This window comes from Condylostylus longicornis, unplaced genomic scaffold (assembly GCF_029603195.1).
Source record: "Condylostylus longicornis isolate FDR11 unplaced genomic scaffold, ASM2960319v2 ptg000022l, whole genome shotgun sequence".
NCBI lineage: Eukaryota > Metazoa > Arthropoda > Insecta > Diptera > Dolichopodidae > Condylostylus > Condylostylus longicornis.
In genome coordinates, this window is record NW_026577991.1 from 602,265 (window position 1) to 623,628 (window position 21,364).

The 21,364-nt window shown below is 21.3% G+C and overlaps 1 protein-coding gene across 7 annotated transcripts in view; it reads right to left on the reverse strand.

Annotated features, from left to right (window-relative positions):
- The window catches only part of LOC129606973 (potassium voltage-gated channel protein Shab), a 202,648-nt gene that overhangs the window by 25,444 nt on the left and 155,840 nt on the right, over positions 1–21,364 (reverse strand). For all 7 annotated transcript variants that reach the window (XM_055517636.1, XM_055517638.1, XM_055517632.1 and 4 more), the window contains exon 6: positions 14,667–15,516. In XM_055517636.1, the coding sequence (XP_055373611.1) occupies positions 14,667–15,516 (850 nt within the window). The remainder of the gene's footprint in view (positions 1–14,666; positions 15,517–21,364) is intronic.

Below are 21,364 nucleotides of genomic sequence, written 5' to 3' on the forward strand. Positions count from 1 at the left end.
ATGTACTATTAAATTGTTCAATTATTATCGATCTACAAATACGGCAAACATATATAAAGAATAAGATTTGAATGACAGATAGACAACATCTTTTATTATATTTATATAAAAAGAAATGTTTTTGTATATATATTTGGTTTCAAACAATTAAAGTTTTGAACATGTATTAACATTTATTAGAATACAAAAGAAAAGTAATTATTAAGTAAATAAATCAAAACCGAAAATATTTAAAAAAGGACATATATGTGTATGTATAATATTATTATTTAATTTCTTTAAAACAAAAAAAAAAGAAAAATCTAATAAAAACAAGAAGTAAAAAGTTATAATAATGGATAACTTATTCTGTTGCGCTACATCGTATCAAAATATAATTTTGAAATTTTTAAATTGGATGTCGAATTTTAGATTTTCACAAACTTACAAAGCAAATCCTACATAAACGATAAATTGTTTTTTACCTTAAAAAGTCATAGACAAAATGGCAATATTAATTTTCTAGTTCAGCGGTCATTTTTAATTTCTGTTATATGATTTTTCTTCTATATAAATTTTTTTCTAGTTAGAGGAATAAAACCTCTAAAAAGTAAAATTTCTTTCTCCAATTAGTTTTAACACTTTATGAAATTTATAAAACTTTTTTGAAAACAAGTAACGGTAAATGTCATCACTCCGAAACATTTATTTTCTGTCCGTCCGAACTGGAGAAAGTTTTATGAAAGGTTTTTATTCAGATTATTAAAATTTCTGGAAATCTTGATATTTTAATATTAACTTCATTATATTATGGTGTAGTGCATTTATAAATCTGTAATTACTTTTGTTTGTTAGAGTATGTAGAAAATTAACGGATTGATTTTATAGTAAGACATAAAAAAATTAGATAAAAGAACTATATTTTACGTAAATTTTTTTTCTGAAATTTTTATGTATTTAGAATAAAGATCTATGATATTGTTAAATTATTTTTTCTATTTTAAATTTATTTTATCACTTCTTATATAATAACTATTTAAAATGTTTAAGGGATACGAGATAAATTTAAGAATTTAGAAATTAGATTTAATATTTTTAAAAAGAAAAATTTTTGTTATACAAAAAAAATGTTAAAATTAAAAATATTTACATCTTTTTAATTTAGAATATACAATTTGCTAAACCCGAAGTGTGATCCTTTCGAAGATAATTTAATTATACAAAATATGTAAATTTGTTTTTTTTATGTTATTATATGGAAAGAATATGAGAGTTTATTTGAAATTTCTCTCAAGATTTTTAATTTAGTTTAACTGTCATGATTGTTATTAAGGAGTTCGAAATTTCCGCATGAAAATAAAATTAAGAGAAATTCGTATTTTAGAAGGTAATATTTTTTATTACCTAATGAATTAAAAAAATATTAATTATAAAATTTTTCAATAATTTTGTAAAAATTCAAAGTTAAATTTGAATTATTTCTGAATAAAAATTTAAAGAAAACCAAAAAAAGTAAACTAAAATGAAAGCCAATTTAAGAAATTATTTTATCACGTCATTTTTATTTTAATTTTAATCAAGTTTAAATATATTTTCAAAAAAAAAAAACACTTTTTTTTATTACTTTCTAAAGAAATATTAAAAGAAATTGTGGGACAAATAAATTTTAAGTTTTTTTTGTTTTATGTCTATTTTCATTGTGTGGAACGTGGGGTACAATTTCTCATTTATGTGTCAAAGATTCTATATTTCACAAAGAAAAAGTGGTTTGCTTTTTTTCTTTTACATATTTTAATAATAATTGTGATTATCGCTAATCCTTACAAACAGTAAATATGCTTATGTACTTATCTTATACATTCTTTTTTAAATAATGAATAAAAGTTCTTAGGCTTTGTTTTCGTTTTTTGTTTTTCATTAATTAAATTGAGGGTGGATTGAAGAGAATTGAAAAAGATGTAATTTTTTTATAATTACATTTATATTATATACGAAAAAAATTATTATAAAATCATAACAATACTATTTTTTAATATATATACTATTAAATATAATTATGAGCACACACACATACAGAAAAAATAAACTTGCAAGTATTTTTTTAATTTTATTTCTAATAATATGTAAGTATATATACGCATATATATATATATATACATGTATATATATATGTAATATGTAAATGTTACTTTATTTGGTTAAATATTGAATTTAAATTATATAAATTTAAGTTTGTCATTTGAAAACTAAAAAAAAAACTGTTTTATTTATAATTATTATTATTTGATTATCATATTAATTTTGTACAGTACATATAATAGTAATTAATGAATATATGAAAGGTCATTACATAGCGTAATAAGAAAATATTATAGAAATTTGAAATTAAAATCTTTCTGAATTAAAACATAAGAAGAAAATATAAATTAATAAAAAAAAAATTAAAGTCGAAGAAAATTTTTTAATATAAAAATTTCAAAAACTATACGTAAAAGGTCTGTACAAACTTTTTTGACAATTGGGTATGCAAAGTCTGATTATAAAATAATTAAAAAAAATGAATAAAAATTAAGGAAATTGAAAATTAATATTAAGACATCAATAATTTTTCATTTTGTTTCACTTTTTTTAAGTTATTTAGCATTAATATAACAGAAAAAAAATATAAATTAACAATTGGAATAATTTTTGTGATGCAATAATTTTTGTTAAAACATTTATTGTAATTTTGTTTTTAACAGCATTTCAGTATTATTAAAGGAAATAAAAAAAACATTGTTTCTTTTTTCTATAGCACAGCCAAAGAAAATCATAGAGAGTGTTTAAAATTCATTTACAATAAAAATGAAAAAGTATATAAGTTATAAAAAGTAATAAAAATGCTGTTTTAATATTTTTAATATTGTAGAATAAATTTAATAAAATTTATTTATTAATTTTATTTAACTTTAAAAAGAATTAAAGTATTTTTTATTGATTGTGTTTTTATTATTTTTTTTTATTGTTTTAGAAACGCAACCTTTACATGAGGCAAGAATATTTAAATTAATTTGAACAAAATTTATTTGGGAAATTTTTGATTTAAATATTGAAACTAAATTAGTTAAAATCCAGATTAGAATCAAAGGAATTAAAATATAAAAAAAATTTAATTTAATTTTCAATGATGCCAAAAAGATATTTCAAAGAATCTAAAACTATCCAGAAGTCTTGAAAAACTGGAAGAATAATAAGAAATTGAATTAATTTTGGATCTTCTATATGAAAACCAAAATTTTGAATGTTTTTTGCTGTTTAACACGTTTTGCTACTAATGTTAAATCAGAAGAGCTTGAGTGATTTTCGTTAATTTTTTTTTTGGATTACTGTTATTATATTCACATATTTGCATGACCGTTCATATCACGCGAAGTTGTTCCAATATAATTTATTTCAATGTATGTAATAAAATATTTTTAAGAATATTATATTTAAAAATTGAAAAACACTATATCTAATGATCTTTTTAAATAAGCTTGTAATTTGAATTTGTTATACTTTTATATAAGTATATATTGTGAATAATAGTATAATCAATATACATTGTGAATAATAAATGTATGTAAGTACATATTTTAAATAATATTTAGCGTGAAAAAACACAACTTTAAGTGTTCGAAAAAAATTATTTTTTCCTTTGTTTGGTAAAAATCTCTTGCTTTTTCTTTTGACAATAATAAATAAAATTACTTTGACTATTTACACATCGATATTTTTAAGAGATTTTTGAGAAAAGATTTTTTATTTTTTTCGTTCTTTTTTTTAATTCAATATTTACTAAAAGGAGCTTTTAATTATAGCTATTCATAATATTACATGCACAGAAATTATATCCAATTTTGAATATTAATTTAATAAATTAATAAAAAAAAATTATTTTTAATTTTTTCGATTATACATTTTATAGAATTTGAGAAGTTTTCAATCAAATATAGTAAATAGCACACAAATATTACATTTAGGAATCGACATTTATAATTATTATAAAAAAAATAAAGCAAAAAAGAAATAGCAAAAATTTTTTTTATTTTGTATTAATAAATTTTTAAAAATTAAAAAAAATGACGAAAGTTTTAATTTTAAATGTTTTTCAAATAATTTGTTTTATATCATAAAATTTTTCTATTGGTTTTTGTAAGGTTTTATTTTTTTTCTATTGAATAGAAAAAAATATTTTTCTTATTATTATTTTGCATAAAATTAAATATGAAATAGAAAAAATAAATATAATAAACAAATTTCATTGTAAATATTTATAAATAATAAAATAATTATAACAAAAATAAAATTATTTTAAATTGATTAACAAGGAAACATAACATAATAATTATAATTAATTAATAACAAAAAGAAATGAAAGTTTTGTAATGTTATTAGTAAAGTCGTTTCGCAACATCAGAAGATTTGTAATATACATAATTAATACAAAGTATGTAACAAAAAAAAGATAAGCTTTCGCAAGAATATTAAAAAGAAATTTTTAATAAGAAAATTTAAAAATTTATATTATAAATTCAAAATAATACTAGCATTTGAAGCTTTTTGAAACACGAGTATGTTAAAGATTTCTCATTACTTTAAAAACGTATGATTCTTCTGATAATGCGATATATAAAACGTATACATATCTGCATAGTGTTTCATTTATATAACACATAACTGCAATTGTCTATATTTTAAGTAAAAACCAATTCAATATAATTTTTAAAGTTTTTTTTTCTGTAAAATTATATCTATATATAAAAATGCTAAGTACTATACAGTATGCTTCGCATAGAGTGCAAATAATTTTAAGGATGATTCTTTGATGAAGTTCTAGGAAAAATTGTATGGGTATGGGGTTTGATTGATGTAAGATCGAAAATAAAGAGCAATTTATATCGAATCACATGGTTCGAATTTATAAGCATTTATTTACATGCAGGAAAAATCTGGTACCCTTTTTTTTAAAAAGACGGCCCTCCTACCCATACAATGCCTTACTGGAAAGTTATGCAAGAATCATTCATGAAATTATTTGCCACCTTATGTGAAAAACCCTGTATAATATTTCTATATTTAACAATTACATTTGGCTCATTTAAATTTGTTTATGAAAAACTACACTGTAATTATATCCCAAAATAAAAACAAAGTTTCATGCAATATGAGAAGCATTTTATCATACCGAATCTCACACCACACTGTTTTCATGGAAAATGCACTTATACGTGTTTGATATTTTTAACAATATGCCTAACAGTTTATGCATTCTTTTCTCAGTTCTCACTGACTGGATTTTAATAAGTGTCCATGTGAAACAGATAAATTATCATTATCAAATATGATAAATCAAATTAATCAGATTTTGTTTTGTATACTGGCTTATACGGTATATCCCATAATATACATTTCATAATTTAGATATTTACCGGGATTCTATTTAATATTTTATCTGCACGTAATATATGTATGAATAAAGGATTTTAGCGATTAAAATTTTATATCTATACTCTGTTTGACAATAAAATAAATCATCAAGCTTTTATATTATTTGAAATGCGAGTTTCGGGGAAAAACTAATTTTTATCTAAAGTTCAATAAAGAAATTCAAAATTGCAAATTATAATGTCTTTGTTAAAACATACAGATATGCATATAATATTAGATTATTAATAATGCTATATAAATTTCGATTTTTAAGTTTTTTAAATTAAATGTATTGTACAAAATGTATACAATTTAATTGAAAAATATTAATTTTTTTATACTAATTTGTTTTGCTGTTTGATGGAGTTTCAAAAAAAAATAGATAATTGCCTATTTTTTAAGAATAATGTGTGTTTACATAGTTTTTATAATAAAAATTAAGTTTCGTTAATAATTTATTCTAATATTATTTTATAAATATAAAATAAAATATTTTTTTGTTAGAATTTATTTACATTATTTATATTCTAGTTTTTTTAATTGCATAAATGCATTTTCGATAAACGCATTCAAGTTTTGTTTTTGTTTCTGTAAAAGTTAAATCTAGAAATTATTTTAATTAAAATTTATTTTTTTTTTTTGTTTATTATTATGAAAAAAAATAAAATTAAAAAATGTAGTTTTTGATAAAAGAAGTAAGGAAGTTTTAATCATAAAGTTAAAAATATTAGAATATCTTAATTTTTAAAGATATACAAGATATTCTTAATAAGAAATATTAGAACATTATTTTTTGAGCTTGGATGTGAGTAAAATGAATTGAAATTTTCAAATATTTTAAAATATTTTCTGATTAACTTATTATTTTTTATCTAATATAATAACCGCAATTATTTTGTATAATTTCTATAGAGAAATCCTATTTTTCGTTTTCTTTATTATATTTTATCTATTATTGTTAAAGGGTGTATGAGTTATTTATAAATTAAAATTATATTTATGTACAATATTACTACATAAATAATTTTGGTTTTTATAATCAATTTTAGCACTAAAAAATATAAATATGTTTTGGGTAAATATCCTAACTATATAGAAAAAACTGTTTATGTACCATAATTTTATTTTTTATAATTCCTATTTATTCTAATTTTTTTTTGTTTTAATTTCTTTGAAAATAAAATATCCACAATCTTTTAATAAAATTTACATACATATTTTGTTTTGTAATAAAAAGCTCTAAAAAAATTAATTTTTAGGCTCGAATATAAAATTATATAAATTATGTAATATTATTATGTAAAGCGTTTTAAATAAATATTTTATAGATTGTTTTACATTTAAGGCAAGTTAAAATCCTTACAAAAGGATTTTTGTTCGTTTTTTTTAATTTGTATTTTTGTCTTTACAAAAGGAAAAAAAATGTTTTTTTAATTTAGTATTTTTAGTGATTTTTTAATTTTGCAATTAATTTAATTTTTTGTTTCTTATTTCATAATTTTAATAAATTGTATTTTTACAAAAAAAAATATTTTCTTTTCCTAAATTTTGAATTTTTAAATATGTTTTTGATCGTTTTTTTTTTAATTTTTTTGTTACAAGAAATATTGTGTTAAATGGACGCGGTTTTGTATATTTATTCGTTTTTTATTATTAGTTTAATTTTGATTAATAAAAATAATTAATGCTGTTTTTATTTTCTTAATGTTTTCATATATATATATGTATAATTTTTATATTTTATATTTTCTTTTCAAATCGATTATGTAAAAAGCAACAATGTCGTAAATATTATACGAAGAACCATATATATGTATGATTGCGAGGAAAATTTTTAATTTACATATATATATAAAAAATTTAAATAATGATGTATAAACAATTAATCGTTGTGCGTTTGTTTTTTGAGAAGTTTTCTTTTTTATTAAAAAAACAAAATAGATTTTCATAAACACAATATACCCCGATATAAGGTGAAAATCTCAGTACGTGTTCTAATGCATAATACTACTAATTAATTTTGTTCAGACACATTTCCTATTACATGTAATTAATAGTACAGTGAAAATGTCAAAACTAGGGCAATTAACTTTGTTCTAGTTTTGTTTTCATACAATTTGTGTTCCATATGTATCATGCAAGTTATTGCAGTATTGTGTATATGAAAATTTCTTTTAAACAAAGAACAATTATTGAAAATTTGCGAATATAATCTATAAATATTCGTGTAAAAATAAATTAATATCCTAGTTTGTAATAAATAAATAATTTGTGTGAAAACTATATAAAAAACTTTGACTTTTTGATATTTTTGTATGTATATAAATCATTTTAAATTATTCTTTAGAAACGTAAAAATTTTAACATTTTAAATATTTTTAAACAAAAAGCTTTATAAGTGTCTACATAATGTGGAATGTACATAATAAGTAAATTATTTTTGATATTTTATAAAATAATTTTACATGTGTATATAACAATGTGTAAATGTTCACTAAATATTAATTTTTTACTTTTTATTAATTCACAATTCTTATTTTACACAAAAAAATGTTCGCTTATAATAGTTAAATTTTTATTTTTACAAACATATACATACATGCATTTTGTGTTTTTAAATTATTTTATAAAAAATTTTCAAGTAAATCAAATTTTTTATTTAAAAATTCAAAAAGAAAACAAAATTACTCTCTTATTAAATTGAAGGACTCAGAAGCACAATGATGCATAATCCACACTAATATTATTAAGCGAAAATGTGCTTTTTAAAAATATTGAAAATGTTAGATAAGCAAAAGTATTTTCGCGGCAAATACAAAAAATAAACCAACTGTAAAACTTCAAAAAAATCGATTAAGTAATAAAATAAAAAATTCTTTGTCGTGTGGGCTACGAGTTCCTTAATTGTTATTAGGGTATCTTTTTGATATATTCGAAATTTTTATTTGATTATATATATTTACGAATTTGTAATTTTTTGAGCAAGAAGTTATTTTCTTAATATAAAAATATTCATTAGAAAAGATTAATGAAATTTTTATTTCGTCGAAGAGATTTTTTCGCTTTTAAATTAAAATAATTAACTTTCTAACAAATTATTGATTATTATATAGATAAGAATAAATCAGAAGAAAGTTAATGTTTCGAAAAATTTTACCATTATTTTAACAATGAATAAAATGATTAATTTTTAAAAATGCACATTGAAAATCATAATATTGAGGCTAAAGTCATTTTTGTTTAAACTACTAAATGTATATGCGTCATAGTTTTATAAAACTTCAATTAAGTATTGAAAATGTGGAAAGAAATCTTAATAAACTTTTCAACTACAATATAAGAATGTATATAAGAATTCAAGGGAAAATTCTTTAAAAAATAATTTATTACACAAGTTGATGTGTAATAATAATTGATGGTGAATTGCGAAAGAGTGAAAGAAATATTCGAAATTCAACTTATTTAAATATTATAATAACGTAGTCAGAATTTTTGTTTTTACAGAACTAAAGAGAAGAGGCTCTAAGGATTTAAAATTATAAATCCTATATATATACATTTATTAAAAAACAGTCACATATTAATGATATTTTAACAAATATGTAATTTTTTTTTTGCCGGTATATACAAATTTTTATACCTATTTATACATTTCTAATTAATTGAGATTTTGATTTTTTAATTTTGTATTTTTTAATAAAATAAAATCAATTTTTAAGGCAATTTTGTTGTAAAATTTAAAATAAATAATTTGGTTTTTTTTCGAATTAAATTTTTTATTATTCCAAATGTATGTATTTGAATGTATTAATAAACAATGAATACATTTAATTATCATATACATGTCTGGCATATAATCATACTGTGTACGTATGTAATTTATTTATATAAATATATATCTATATATATAATATAATATATGATTAATTAAAATATTTATAACATGTTTGCAATTTTAAAATGTTTGCAATTATTTGTTTTTTTCGATTTTATTTGTTTTCGATTACTTGTTTTTTTTTATTGTTTTATTTTTAATTTTATATAGTTGTATATGTGTGCAAAACATTCAGTACAATTTCTACTAATAATATTTTAATATCTAAATATCTTTATCTAAATATATGTACATACATATATACTTTAATGTTTATTTTACTAAATTATTATACTAAAATCCACAAGAATCATAAAAAAAATTATACGCAGTTGCTTACATTTATAATAAGAACAGAAAACAAAGAGGAAAAAATTAAGTTAAAAAATCGCCAAGTAAAAAAACAAATTTATTTTAAAATCTAACTAATTTTAAGCCGTTTTTTTATTTTTAAATATTTTGTTTTTTTTTAAGTAAAGTCATTCGTTGTGGACTATCTATCTATTGGAATATTATTTTCGGCATCATTGCTGTGTTCATCTAATATACTACGATTTAATTCTAATATTCTGGCTGATAAAGCACGTCGTCTTGGTGTACCAGATGATTGCTGTGATTGTGTATCTTCTAGGAGCACATTTTTTTCGCCTAAAGGATTTTCGATAAGCGCCAAATGATTTTAAATGAACGGTAGTAGACGGACGAATGAAATAGGCCATAGGTATTGCGTATTTGTTCGGATTTTTTTTGTTTAATATTTTTTTCAGTATTTTTTATTTATTTTTGTTTTGAATTAAGTAGTACATTGTAGATAATAGAGCAGATATTAAGATAATAGGAGAGAAGATAAAAACACAAAATAATAACTAAGTAATAATTGGAAAACATTTTTGTTTTTTGTATAAGAAAAGTATAAAAATAGATTTCGATATTTTTTTTTCTTTTTCTCTTAAAAAAATTTAACTATTTTCAGATGAATAAATATTTAAACACTAAAAAATAAGATAATTTAAAAAAAAGGAAATTTTGGTTTTTATGAAGCAAAATGTAATGCTAGTCAACAAAAAGTGAGATTCCACGTAATCAAATTTAAGTTTTTCTTATTTTTTAATTAAGTTTCGATATTTTTTTTGTTTATATTGGAACACATTTAGGCTCCTTATAGTGAGAAAGTTTTGACACATTAATAAAAATAAAAAAGAAAAAATCTACAAGTTTAATGTACAATCATATTTTTGTAAAAAAAAGATAAAAAAGCAACATTTTGGTGCTCGAATTTAAGAGTTGGCAAATTTTTGTATATTTTTTTTGGAATTGCCATCAATTTACTTTTAACGTGAAAAATTTACTTGCAACGCTATTAAAAAAATAATAGAATTTTGATTCTCTCTAATTGGAGCTTTTTCGCATTAATTCTTATTCTTTTCTTTTTACCTAATATTTTCAAAGAAAGAAATTCCTAAGTTTTAAAGTTTTTTCGAAGTGCGTAAATCAATACAATAATTAATGCTCTTAAAGCAATTCAAATGAAATCGCAATTACTCTTACTATATCATTCGTGTATACTCACATTGGAATTTTAACTGTACAAATTCAGGTTCTTTATAAACTTTGATAGATTCTTTAAGTCCAACGATTTGTTCGGATTCTTGTCGGAGACACTAATTTAATTACAGGAATATTTATCATTCTCAATTAGGAGTGTAGGACGAGTTTTTTGCGCGTGATTTTGAAATACTAATCGTACTATCGTTCAATCACTAACTTTATGTTGATAAGATGTTAAAGGACCTTTATCTAAATTAATCTCTGAATGTTGTCACCCGCATATGGAGGTGAATCGCAGGCTTGCAGTTTTAAAAATACATAGGCTTCAACGGCGAAATTGCCATGGAAATACAACGAAAAAAAGTTTGTGTCGTGATTAATTCTTTGAATTAACGAATTGCAACGGACACGTGACTCTGTAAAGAGGTAGGGATTGTCTCAGTGGATTCTATTGTGCACTCTTTCTTATTTTGATAACGAGCATGGCTGGCACAAACTCGTTTAGAAGGAAAGGAGTGCTAGACTAAGCATCTGTCATAAAAGCGATTGCTTATGTATCTTTTAGAAGAATTTTTGAATCTTTATCTTTATCAAGAGTAGCAGCTTTTTCTATATGATGAGGATTTTTAATCGAAAAAATAAAGATTTGGTATAGTAGTTTTTTTTATAAGTAATTTTTTCAATCTCTTCCTTCTTTGGGAATTTAATTGAACTTTAATTTTTAATATTTTAAATCGTGTTAACAAATTAACAATCGTGTAACTATACATATTACATTTTAGTTATTATTACTTTGCATTTTCATTATTCTCTATTAATTATTCCGCATTCACCACCTGCAAAATAAATTGTAGTTCCAAATCATCCTCATTCATCCATTCCATATTTTTAGGACATTTATTTTTGTCCAGAAAAATTGAAAGATTGTCCATATCTGAGATTTCTTTTAAATCGGGCGGAGACGCAATACCTTTAAAATTCATATACTGTTATGTTCAAGAATAATGTTATAGAATAAAGTTATTTATTTTAAGTACACACACAAATAACTTACTGTTCATATAAATTTTTGCTACGTTTTTTAATTTGCTTATAAAGTGCTAATCTATTAGAAGTTTTTAAGTGAATATTCTGCGACTTAAATGACTAAAGTATATGTAATTATAATAAGATAAAAAGTTAAAATAATTGCAGACTATACTATTCAATACGAATATACTATTTAAGAATTAGGAATTTGTAATTTTTAGTAAATTTTATATTTAAACTTGGTAAAATATATGTACGATTTTTTGTCTACTTACGAAAACACTGGCAATATTACACAAAGTAAAAATATTGACGGTAAGTGTTTGAAGAAAAGTTTTTTAACGCATTTTTTCTCAATTATAATTAAGTCTATATATTCTGTCGGTAATAAAGAATAAAATAGTGAAATAATTTTTAAACAAAATTGAAAGAACATAAATAAATTTGTACTGTCTTCATAATGAAATGAAATAACCTTACAACATATTCCAAATTATCAATATGTAAATATTTCGATATTTCAATTTATTATCCCAACTATGTATATGCATATTTTCTTCTATCAAAGAGGTTACAACTGCATAATTATGAAATATGAATACTGGTTGAAATACGAGTATTACGATTAAAGTGCAGTGTTTTTGAAATTTTAACATTATACATACTCGTATCTCTCATTTTTGTTTTTATTTCTGCTTGTACTTATGTACATATGTATTTCATTATATTAATATTTTGAATTTCTATTTATATTTAAAACTTAGGAATTTTATTAAATTATACGATTTATAGAAAACAAAAAAAAAACCCAATATTTTATTTATTCAGAAAACATAAAATTAATAATATCTCAACCATTTCACATTATAATTATCTAATCATTCAAACATATGCACGAAAATTAAATTTATTTTTGTTGAAAACATTACTTTTTTTTCAAATAAATTTCTAGTAAAACTTGTTTAATATTAAAATATATAAAATTTATATTTACATTGCATTTAATAAAATTCAAACTATATTTTTATTTTATTTAATTATTATACTTTTTTGAGTTTAATATATATTTAAATACTTATCTATATATATAAAATACATATTATGTATATACATTTATCTATGTGTAGGTATTATGTAAATAACATTGGCATTCATTTCCCAGTATGTCAATAGTTTGCAATGGGTGTTAGTCACAAATTTAAGTTTTACGTCAGAATTTATTACATGCAAAATACTATACAGTTAGTTTTACCGTTCTAGTGTTGTTCTAGATTAGAAAACGGGAATCGTTCGTCGGTGCCGCTTAGCGCTTTGGTTATATTGCCACAATTAAAGGGATCACGAAGCGTGGCCAACGCAATTGAAAATTACTTTGGTAGTTTTTTTTTTGCAATTTTTTTTAAATGATTGTGCGTAAGTAATTCTAATATATCATTTGCAAAATTTGCAAGCGATTGAAATATGAATTTCAAAACTTTAACATATTGGGAAAAGATCTATATGTATTTTACACAATCTTTTTTGCTATTAAATTATATTGCTAATATTTAAATTTCTTAAAATGTATATGTATATATTATATATTACATAAAATATATATGTATGTATATAACAAATTTAAAATAAAACTCATAACATAAAATATAAGGAATTATAAACTTAATTTTTAAACGGTATAATAATTTAATATATTAATTAATTAATAATAATAAGAAAAATATACTATAAAAACTGTTTATGTATTAAAAAAAAATTTAATATAAATATTTCTTTTTTGTAAATTATATGTATAAATTTTTTAAAAGCTTTAGTCAGTTTTCTTAATATAACTGTAAAATTTTTCTCAAACTTCTAATTATTAAAAGAATTGACCAAAATAAAAAAAATTAATTTTTATTACATTTAAATTAAAATTCAATTTTCAGGCGCATTCTACTAATTTTTGTTGATTTATCTATGTATAAATAAATAATTACTATTCAAATTTATATAAAAGCAATTTCCCATGCAGATAACAGAAAGTGCCATTAAAATCCCTATTAAATGATTTTTTTTTAAATTATTTTTTCAACAATTTTATAAAAATTTTTATATAACTTTGACTTGACTTCTATGACTTGCCTATCTGTTCATATAGGAGTGAAGATTATTCCGGATTTATATTTTCTATATAAATATTTTATTATTCTAAAGAAAAGTTTAAATATAATTAAATTTTTGAATATTTAATTATAGTTTTTTACGAGAGAAAATCTTAAAATCTTTTAACTATAGAAACAGCATTTTTAAAACTTTTCATAAGTTGCCAAATAAAAAAAAACAATACGAAAATTTTAAGTTCACAAACGTTTTTTTGTACATCAATTACAAAAAAAGCACTGTAATTAGCGAATTAAGCGAATTTTCAATATATATATATTTGAATATATGTATGTAATTAATCAAATTCGAAATTTATTTTACAGAGCATGCATTAAGTTATTGAAATTGTTAAAAAAAATTTTTTTGTTAATTTTTCACACACAAGCAAAATCAAAAACAAACCAATAGAGGAGCAAAAAAATTTCGTTTTATGAAAACAAAAGAAAAATATTAATTTTTGCATTTACAAAATTTATTTTATAAAAAAAGTACAACAAATAAAAAATTTGCGTTAGATTGAAAAATTTTATTTTATTTATTTTTGAAAAAATCATTGCTTAAGAGAATTAAAACAAAAGTTTACAAAAAAAAAAACAAAAAAACTAAACAAAAAAATTGTTTTTATTTTTAAAAAAATTGAACTTACCCGTGTCAACGATAACGTCTATTAGATCCATACTTTTGGCAAATGCGTCCCTCAAATTGATATGATGAAATGATACAATGCTACCTTCACGTTTAGCACGATCCAGAGCTTCCCTACGTTTCAAAGCTTTTTCTCTACGCATCTGATTTTTATAAAATTCAGCGAAATTATTAACAATGATGGGAATAGGTAAAGCGATAACCAGTACACCGCATATGCAACAAACAGTACCAATAACCTTTCCCAGTGCAGTAGTGGGATAGATGTCCCCGTAGCCAACAGTAGTCATTGTAATACCCGCCCACCAAAATGTTTCCGGTATTGAAACAAATTTTGTTTGTGGTTCATCCTTTTCAGCAAAATATGCTAATGATGAAAATATGAGAACGCCCATTGCCAGGAACAACATAAGTAGACCAAGTTCCTTATATGAATTACGTAATGTAAAACCTAATGACTGCAGGCCCGTTGAATGACGGGCCAGCTTAAGGATTCGCAGGATGCGCATGATGCGAAATACTTGCACCACCCGGCGCACATCCTGGAACTGGTCCGTTGCATTTTTATTTGTCTCCAATAAAAATAATGAAACAAAATATGGTAATATTGCTAACAGGTCTATTACGTTAAGGCCACCTTTAAAAAATTTCCATTTATCTGGTGATGCACTAAATCTTAGCACATATTCTAATGTAAACCATGATATACAGACGGCCTCAACCATAGCCAATTGTGGATTATCCTGAGGAGCTGAAGTATTATCGACATGATGTTGTAATTGTGGTAAGGTGTTCAACGTCAGGGCTATGGTAGACAGGACTATAAACAGGATAGATATCACCGCGATTACCTGTAATGGTAATTGATTTTCTTTGTTTTTGTTTTTTTTTTTTCTGTTATTGTTGTGCTTTTGTTATACATATAAATTTCTTCATGAAGAATTTTTTTTCGTTTTTGCCTATTCTTTTCTTTTTTGTAGTTGACTCTTATATTTTTAAGTGTTAGAAGTTTGTAAAAAATGTATAGGTTTTGTTACATTTTGGGAAAGGCATAAAATATACGCTACTATATACACGCCACAATAAATATATCATAATATGAAACTAATATGGTGAGAATTGAGATTTGTTCAGAAAGGTATTCAAATAATCTATATATGGCATAAATAGTTACTTTTTTGTAAAAAATATAATTATATGTGTTTTTATTCAACACTCATCTCAATTACGATATTCATCTTCTTATTATTAACTTATATACAGTTATATAAAAAATTTCAAGTATAACCAAAATGGTTATATCGTTTAAACCATTTATCGTTTAAACCATATCGTTTAAAGCTATTTAGAAACAGGTACATAAATGTATAATAAATTATAGAATATGTATACAAATTCGAAAACGGGGAACGGCACGTAAAAGTTAAAAATATTAAAATTGATCTCATCTTTAATAGTGACTGTTCTGAGAATTTCATCAAGTGGTAGTGATATTTTATCATAGACACACATCATTAGGCTGAACGGTTTTTGTTTAAATTTACAATTTTAAATACATTTCGGAAAAAATATTACAAAAACACTCAAAAGTATAAAGAAGACGAAAAACTTGATTAAACTTTCTATCACTTTCAATATTAATTTTCTTGTTAAATTGTTTAACTATTTTTCACAATTTTAACAGAATTAACCTAAGTTTTTTATTTAATTAATTTCATGTTCTCATATGTGGATACACATTTATTTATATATATATATACGTTATATATAGTAACGATTTTTAATAAAAATGCCTTTCTAAATGTAAATGTTGTTAGTTTTAAGGAATATTTTAAATAAAAAAATTCAAAAGTCCTGTTTTTTGTTTTAAATTTATAGAAAAGAAAGATAAAATTTGAAAAAACTGTCATTTGTTTTTGAATATTAGTTTTTTTTTTTGTATGTATAATAATACGAGTATATTATGAATGTATATAAAAAGAGTGTGTAATACGTTAAGTACGTTAAAGATATTACATAGATAAGTAAATTGTTTTCAAAGAAAATTTTTCCTATATAAGGTAAAAATTCACAAAAAGGTAAAAAGGATGATAAACATAGGCTTAATTATTAGAAAAAAAATTAATTACAACTTTTCGAAAACATTTTTAGTTTGAATTATTTGTTTGTTATTGGAAAAATTGCAAATAGGAAAGCTACCTAAGAAAGTGCTATATGAAAAAGAAAATATTGCAACTAATTTTATAGAAAATATATCTATATATGTTTGTATATAGACCTATTTCAAATGTATGTAGGTATACATTTTGTATGTAATTTGCATTGTAGAAGATTGTTGGCAAAGCTGTTGCGATGAATTCCTCATTTATTTTTTTTTACATTTTAAGATTTTTTCTAAATTTCAATATATTTAACTGTATATTAATTTTGAACTATAACTTTTTGATTATTTTCTTTATATTAAAGATGTTTTCAAAAATGTACGTTTAAATGTTGTATGTTTCTAATACATATATAATATGTATGTATATTCTTTTATGTTATTTTTTTTATATAATCGAATTGTTCTCTCCTTGTACTTAAAGTTCAAGAGTGCCTTGTTGTCGAATTAAGAAAAAAGTTCAACAAGTAAAAACCAAGAAAAAAAAGGAAAATAAAAAAAATAATAAGAATCGAATTAATATTAACCTACCGAATAAATGTAATGGAATGTAATGACGAAAATTCAATGTTAACTACTTTCACAAAGGTTTATTTTGCAATACTAAAAAATAATTTAAATCATTACAACACTATATTTTAAATGCCAAATTAAATTAGCTATTACGATAACAAATTTAATACTTATATGAAGAAAAGTGTACGTGTGTTAGAGTGTTCCTGTGTTTCACACATAATATCATAAAAAAAAAGAAATTATTGGGAAATTGATGAGAAAAAATTAGTGAGAAAATGTGAAAATGATTCACTCTTTTCCGTGTTATGAGTGTGTGTGAGTTTGATAAAAAAGTGAATATTTCTATATTCCACAGAGTGAGATTACTATTTCCGTGACTTATTTTTTTCGTTTTCTATATTAAAAAAAAGGAAAGTGATTTTTTATTTACTATAAAATAATTTAGCTTCAAATTTTTATGCTTGTGTAAAGTTTCATAAAAAAATTTAATTGATAATTAAAAGAAATGTTAATTTTTATTGTAAAAATAAAGCGAATATAAAAATAAGTACGCAAAAGTAGAAATTGAGAAATTTTTAGAACTAAATAAGATATTTCCAATTCGAACCAAATAAACTTAATATAAAAAGCAAAAAAAAAAATCTTCTAATTGAAAACTAAACTTACTCAAAGTAATATATTCAAAAATCACTATTTTATTCTGCAAAAATAATTTTAGCTAGATTTAACGTAGTATATTTTATTTATTAATGAATTTCTATAATCAATCTAATTTCTTAATACAGTTTGCTAAATATTGAATGGCACTTTTATGCTTATTTAGTTTTAATAATAAATATTTAGTTTTGAAAATAAATTACGTATTTCGGAAGTTACTTATGTGTTTGAAAATATTTCAAAAATTTTGCTAATCAAAATCTATAGCATTTCAAGCCAGATATATAGAATTGAAAATATTGCATTTTTAGAAAAATTACTTTTATAAGATACAAAATTTATATGAGAGTTGACATTTCGTTGTTTTCGCGTTATACATTATCAATTGATACAAGTAACTAAGTAAAAAGTAGGCATTATGTATTTCAATAAATTGTTAGTAAAAATAAAATAGTACAACGTCAATTCGACAATTTGTATTCAAAAAGTAAAAATTACCGCAATATACAACTTCAGCGCATGCAAAAATGCATGCAAAAATGTATGCACTTATTTAAATTTTAAAAAAATTACACAAGAAAATGCCCAATAAGTATACATATAATTCAATAAATTAGACTGATTATAGTTATAGGTTCTTTCTAAATTGAGTACGGTACTGAGTTCAATTCAAATTTTATTAATATTTTTTGTTAAATGAATTTTAAATAAAAACTGAAGTGAAACTTTTCACAAGAAATTTTTATGAAAAACACATTTATTTTTTTTTGCCTAATAGAGAAATAATTCTTGATAATTTATAGAAAATTTTTTTAAAGTCACAAAATTATTTAAAATAATTAATATTTTAGGAAATCTTATTCAAAATATAAAAATTTGTCAAATTCATAATGACTTGAAATGATAATGAAGCAATATTTCTTTGCAAAATCAATTAAAAAAATTAATTTAAAAAACAAAAAAACATTTTTTTTTTTGGTTTACATTTTTTGGTTTGTTATTATTTTAAATTTAACTAAAGGAGAGCTTTTTTAAATTGACTTATAAATTTTCAAATATTACCAATTAAGAGAAAAAATAAGAAAATTGTACGATATAAAATAATATATGAAATATATTTATACATAAATAATTAAAAAATTATTCAAATTATTGTATATAAATTTATTTTAAAACGTACAATTTTCCACCCTATATTTTATATATTGTATTATAAATATTGTAATTTATGTATATATAAGGAAATTATGGAAGAACCTATTATCGTAGAAAAAATCTTAATGGCCATTTGTATAGATGAGATTAAAATATTTAAAAATAATAAAGTTTCGGGTCTGCAGTCAAAAATTTTAAAATTATTTTTGTCGAAATCAATACACAAAATCATGTATGTTCTAGGATATTTTTAAATTCAATGGTCTAAAAAATATATGCGATGATAATAAAAAATTTTATATTTTGTATAACAGCAATAATAATATTATATACCAATTTGAGTACTTGTATATGAATATAACATCGATTTTGAAGAGAATTTATTTTTAAAATTTGTAATTTTAAAAATTCGCCTTATTCATAAATGAAATTTTATGAATAAATCACCTGTGTAGGTAAAATGGCAAATAATTAAAATCTTAAAATATATATTAATATAAATTCGCAACAAAATTATTTATTTAAGTATTTGCAAAAATATCGACATATTACACGTGTGTTCTTTTACAACAGATTATAAAATAAACATTTTTTTTATTAATAGCCATTTGTTTGAGTATTTCCCTTTTTCAGTCACATATTTTAGTCGCTTTTAAACTCACTAGGATTTTTACTACTTTAATTAAAAAATTTTTATTTTAAAAATAAAATTTTCTAGCTTCAGTAAATATTTTGAAATTAATTATACATATATATCTACTGAACTTGTCATAGTGCCCTTCAGTCGTCATATTCAAAAACAAAGAGACTGAATAGGAGAAAAATTTTTTATATTTTTGGAAAAAATGAGAATTATATTACGATAAAAATTAGTTTCCTTTGAAAATTATATTGTACAAATTTATGCTTCTTACTCACTTTCTTTACACTCGGTAAGGTAAAAAAAGGGAGATACACAAAAAATAAGGCTTAATATACTTAAAGCAACATTGATATATAGCTATTATATTATGTATTATATAGAAAAAATTATATAGTATGTATTTTTCATTCAAAAAAAAATAAATGTTAATATTTTATTTACGCGTTCATAAAAATTTAACAATTATTACAATTTATATTATTATGCATGATAAATAGTTTTTTGTTTTGAAGACAATGGACGATCATTTTCAAATCAAAGCTACTTTTACATTATATTTATGTAATTTTTACATATATGTATATAATTATTAATGTGGTTCATTTAATATTATGTATTTAATATAATATATATAATACGTTATGTATATTAAATATGAATAATAGTAACATAAAAGTTGAAATGAAAACATAAAAAAAATCGCATTATGCAAAATAGTTGGACTCCATTGAATTTTAAATTGGAAAAATGAAGAGCGAAGAGAAAAAATAAAAATTTCATAATAAATAGAATAGCCATATTATGTAAAAAAAGGAGAAATACTACAGATTAATAATATGAATATTCTAATATAGATTCTAATTGGAAATTATACAAAATAAAACATAGTTAAATAATGAAAGTAAAATTATATCGGGAAATAAAAAACTTGGCAAAATAAAAAAAAATGCTAATTTTTTTCTAATTTATTGTTTTTTCTTCTGAACTTCTAACTAAAATAAAATCATCTAAATATTTTAAGCTAATGAATAATTTTCGTATATGAATTATTTTATATTGAAATTAAATAATGCATATGTATTAGATTTATATGTAATATATTTTTCTACTCTATAAATTGTAATAAAATTATAAAATGTGTTAGAATTTTGAGATTAACTGTGAGATAATGAAAGTGATGTTCAATTTTACGAAATATATAACCAGAGAGAGGGAGCAGGAGAAGAGGAAGATTTTGAAACTAGTATAAAATGGAGAATTCATAAGTCATAGTTCGGCTTTTTTTATTATAAAGAATAAAAATATTCAAAAAAATATAATTTTTTCTTCTTTTAACTTTAATCAATAATATTGCACAAATATTTAAAATTGCTTTTGCTTTTAATGCTCATACTTTTTCACAAGCCTATTATGCATAACTGTGATTGTTGTCTCTTTTCTTTTTTAAAAATTTTTTAATTTTATCTGAATTAATCATAAATTTTTTTTAGGTTTTCAAAAGCGAGATAAGTAAATTTGCTTGCTTAAAAATTAATAAATATAGCACTTGTATATAGGGCATGCTTTT